The sequence below is a fragment of the Octopus bimaculoides genome, chromosome 12 (genome assembly GCF_001194135.2).
Source record: "Octopus bimaculoides isolate UCB-OBI-ISO-001 chromosome 12, ASM119413v2, whole genome shotgun sequence".
Classification (NCBI taxonomy): domain Eukaryota; kingdom Metazoa; phylum Mollusca; class Cephalopoda; order Octopoda; family Octopodidae; genus Octopus; species Octopus bimaculoides.
In genome coordinates this window covers 40,844,256-40,849,237 of record NC_068992.1, presented here as the reverse complement: position 1 = coordinate 40,849,237, position 4,982 = coordinate 40,844,256, and the positions used below count along the sequence as shown (strand labels likewise).

Below are 4,982 nucleotides of genomic sequence, written 5' to 3'. Positions count from 1 at the left end.
CGGGTCGACCAAAACTTTGCGAGTGGATTTGCCAGACGGAAACTAAATGAAGCCCGTCGTATATATGTGTGTGTGTGTGTGTGTCTTCGTGCCAGTGATTGTCCCCCACCACCGCTTGACAACTGGTGTTGGTGTATTTATGTATCCGTAACTTAACGGTTCAGCAAAAAGAGTCCGATAGATTAAGGACCAGGCTTAACAAAAATAAGTACAGGAGTCGATTCTTTCGACTAAAAAATTCTTCAAGGCGGTGCCCCAGCATGGCCGCAGTCTAATAACTGAAACAAGTAAAAGACAAAAGATATTTTCATAATCAAATATTGGCTAGGATTTGAAACCATGATTTTGCGGTCTTAAAGTCCTGTGCCTTTACATCTTCATAGCATAAAGGGGACGAAATGAATATACCGCAGGTGAGAGGCTTCTGCAATCAATAACACGTTGTCACCAGTAATACCTTCCGTTTCAACATCCTAGGAAAAAAGGTAATTCTTAGTCCAGCAAAAGCAGGCCTGGCGTAGACAGGCGCACGAGGGTGAACGCGGGTGCATGCATGACTTACTTTGCAACCACATCGTTTCGGGTTCAGTCCCACTGCGTGACACCTTGGCCAAATGTCTTCTACTATCACCTCGGGCTGACCAATGTTTTTTGGGGTGGGTTTGGTAGGCGGAAACTGTGAAGAAGCCCGTCGTATTTGTGCGTAACTGTGCATTTGCGTCTGGGTTTGCCACCTACAGTTTCTTAACTGTGTTGGCTGGTTTGTGTTCCTGTAACTTAGCCGTTCGGTGAAATAGTCCATAAAATAAATACCAGATTTAAGATAAATAAGTGCCGGGATCGATTTATTCAACTCAAACCCTTCCAGACGGTGCCCCAGCATGGCCGCAATCCAATGACCGAAATGCTTTATTTATTGTAATAATTTCAACGATTACCTGTCAGGTACTATACGGTTTCTCAATCTAAACACTCCTTGTTTCCTCCTTTGTCTGGGGCACCCAAATATGAAACTCTGAGTTACTTGTATAAGGCTACGTTAGTTCTATATCTTTATACGCACTTCATCTAACACCTGTCTTGTGGACTCTGGTTTCATTTTTACTTATGTAACCTCTTTCATATTAGCAATGTAACCACACACGCGTGCTGTTGGCGATTTCTTTTCCTTTCTTGGACTTTTGCTTTTCTCCTTTCCGACAAAGAGCTATGCTCGAAACGTCAAACTCTCTCTTTTCACGGAGCGTCAAGCTAATACATAACTTGTGAACGTCTTCCTGTTGTCCGTTAATTAAACTATTCGTTTTTTTAATTGAATACTTATTAGAATTGATTATATCTATCTATTTATCTATCTGTCTATCTATTTATTTATCTATTTATTTATCTATCTATCTATCTATCTATCTATCTATCTATCTATCTGTATGTATGTATGTTTGTATACACTCCCCTAATGAATTAACGAAGATATATTTGTTTAATTTTGTCAACAGTTGGAAGGATCGACGAGTGAAGTAGAAGGAGCATGGACCATGTGGTCCAAGTGGTCGAAATGTAGCCAGTTATGCAATGGAGGACTCGCGAATCGAACCCGTGCCTGCATACACAGATATGTAGGGTAAGTTATTACATATTTCGTATTTTGATTGATGACGATAAAAAAAATATATGTAATAATTTGGTAAAATTTTGTAAGAAGTTTGCTTCCCAACCACATGATTTCGGATTCAATCCCATTGGGCCCCACCTAGGGCAAATGTCTTCTATGATAGCTGCGAGCCGATAAAAACCTTGTGAGAGAATTTGACAGACGGAAACTGAAAGAAGCCCGTTTTGTATGTCTGTGTGTGTGTATGTGTGTGTCCGTCCTACCACCGCTTGACATCCGGTATTGGTTTGTTTAGGTCCTACAACTTTGCAGTCTGGAAAGATAAGGATACAATGAGTACCAGGCTTTTAAAAAGGACAGCAAATGTAATATAATTTCTCATTATTATTATCTAAGTTAAGGCGGCGAGCTGGCAGAATCGTTAGCACGCCGGGTGAAATGCTTAGCGGTATTTCGCCCGTCGCTACGTTCTGAGTTCAAATTCCGCCGAGGTCGGCTTTGCCTTTCATCCTTTCGAGGTCAATAAATTAAGTACTAGTTGTGTACTCGGGTCGATCTAATCGACTGGCCCCCTCCCCAAAAATTTCAGGCCTTGTGCCTATAGTAGAAAGGATTATTATTATTTAAGTTAGTTTGCCAGGTAAAATGCTAAGCGCCATTTCGTCCGTCTTTACGCCCTGAGTTCAAAATCTGCCGAAGGTCGACATTCATCCTTTCAGGGTTGATGAAATAAAGTACCAGTTGGGTCCTAGGATCGATGTAACCGACGTGCCCCCTCCCCCCACATAAATTTCAGGCCTTGTGCCTTTATTAGAAATGATTATTATTGTTATTAATGCAGCGAGCTGGTAGAAGCACATTAGCGCGCTGGACAAAATGCTTATCGGCAGTTCGCTTGTCTGTATGTTCAGAGTTCAAAATCCTCTGATGTCGGTCGACTCTGCTTTTCATTCTTTCGGGATCGATAAAATAAGTATCAGTTGAACACTGGGTCGATGTAATCGACTAGACCCATCCTACCATATTTTAGGCGTTGTGCCCATTAGCGGAAGAGGATTATTGAAGGCATCAAATTGGTAGAATCGTTAACGCGTTGGACAAAATTCTTTGAGGGTTTTTCTTTGACTTCAGAGTTAAAATAGCACCGAGGTCGACTTTGTCTTTCATTCATTCGGGGTCGGTTTTCTGATTAACATAATATAGCATACTTGATGTTTTGAGTAAACACCGTTTTAAAATATATTTGATTTAAGATAATTTCATTTAAATTATGTAATAATTCACTTGATGGTGTTTATCTTAATGAAACAGTTGTTGAATGCAAGTAAAATATGAAACATGAGAAAATTATGTTTTTCTGCTAGATAGATAGATAGATAGATAGGAGAGAGATAGAGAGAGATTTTTCTATCGCCAAGTATAATCTCATGAAATGGTACCACTACATATGACATAACTATGAGATATCGTATCTATGAGTTTAGATTTAGTATGTCTTAAATGTTAAAGTTATTTCACTGTGAGATTTAATTTCATCTTTAGATAACATTCTTCTTTTAATGCTGCAGGGAGTCGTCGGAGACAGCGAATGCGAAATGTAAAGGGAAAAAGACAGAAACCAAAGTCTGTAACCAAAACGTAAGTGGAAGCCTCATGTCTTACAGCGTTCGTCTTTATGTGATAAACTGACATTTTGATTTCAAATATATTTTGACAGACATGGTTTTAAAGATATGACGTTCCCCTTCCTTCTTCCTTATACTTCGCCACTTTCCCCTCTCCTCATTCCCAACCACTCCCCCTCCTTCTTCAGTTTAGTTCTTCTTAATCCTTCCTCACCCGTTCTCTCTACTTTCGCTTTCACTCCCTGTTCTCTCTTCCCATCCGCCATACTTCTTCCTCCCTCTCTCCCTCTTTATTTCAATGGTTCTTAATTCTTCCTTTCCCCAGTCTTTCTCTCCTCTTACCCCTCCACTCTCTCCCTCCCTATTTATTTTATTTTCGTTTTGTTTTTCACTCACACTATACACTAACACTTGAAAATAGGAGGATCCTTACGTTGCTAAACAATCACAGCGCATGTTAAAACCGTCTCTACTGGAAACTGAAACCCGATCACCGTCTCAGCTCACCGAGTTCTTACCTTGGCAATGAATCAACAAATACGATAATATTTCATCATGTTGAATTTCATTAATATATGCATATCTCTAAAATGTACTTTAAAAAATAAACGTTTTTGTCTGAACACGATCCTTCGTGTCTATAATAGATTCTGATTACCATAGTGGTAGCAGATAGCGATAGACCAAATTCTTTATATCTAAGATTAGCCATGTTTCTTCATAGCTGTGACAGACTGGGTTTACATAGTTACAATATACCAATTCTTCATAGCTGTGAGAGACTGGGAAGGTGCCTGCATAGTTACAACAGACCAAACTCTTCATATCTATGATAGGCCATATACTTTATAGATTTAGTAGACTATGGAGATCTTCGTAGTTACAAAAGCGTTTGATGTTCCATGTTACAGGCCATGATTCCTCATGGCAGTGATAGACATGATCATTCATTTAATTTCTTTCTACTAGTTGAGTTTGGAGGAAGGACCAGAGCCCATGTGCCTTTCAGGCCTCTGAGACTTATGCAATCGATGCCTTTAATGTTCTATTTGAACTGCTGTTGACCAACCCCTGCTGGAAAGATAAGCGCGTGGAAAGAAGTTTGCAGAGATCCTATGTTCAAGAGACGGAGGACTGAATTTATTGGCCCGAACGTCTGGGGGAAGGCTAGTCGCTTATATCGACCCCAGTTCATAGCTGGTACACATTTCATCGACCTTGAAAGGATAAAAGGCATAGTCAACCTCGGCGGAATTTGAACTGAGAACATAAAGGTGGACGAAATGCCACCCGAGGTTCTAACAATTTTGCCAGCTCGCCGCCTTAGGACAGACTGCATTATCAGTTAACAGTGATATATACATATGTTTATGTTACCAATTTTGAACCTCCGCAAAATCCCAAATTTTATTTAACTTGCTTTGCGGGAGCAACTGTTTTATTGAAAGCGTATATTGTTGTGAAATGCTCGAAATACGAGAGTAGAAAAACAGCCAACAACTGATGAAGGGTCGTTCTTTATGTTGTTTGTTTTGTTTTTCATTTGTGTCTTTCGTTGTTCGAAAGAATAGTCCATGTTCCATGTACTCGTGCTTCGTACTTTTTTTGTACACGTATGAATATATATATAGAGAGAGAGATATATAGATAGATAGATATAGATATATATATACGTATAGATGTAAGTATGTACATATGCGTATGTATATATGCATATATATATATATATTATTATATATATATAT

At 39.3% G+C, this 4,982-nt stretch overlaps 1 protein-coding gene across 1 annotated transcript in view; it reads left to right on the top strand.

Annotated features, from left to right (window-relative positions):
- The window catches only part of LOC106872637 (ADAMTS-like protein 2), a 236,153-nt gene that overhangs the window by 226,986 nt on the left and 4,185 nt on the right, over positions 1-4,982 (top strand). The window contains exons 3-4 of the mRNA XM_052972039.1: positions 1,497-1,621; positions 3,181-3,250. Of these exons, the coding sequence (XP_052827999.1) occupies positions 1,497-1,621; positions 3,181-3,250 (195 nt within the window). The remainder of the gene's footprint in view (positions 1-1,496; positions 1,622-3,180; positions 3,251-4,982) is intronic.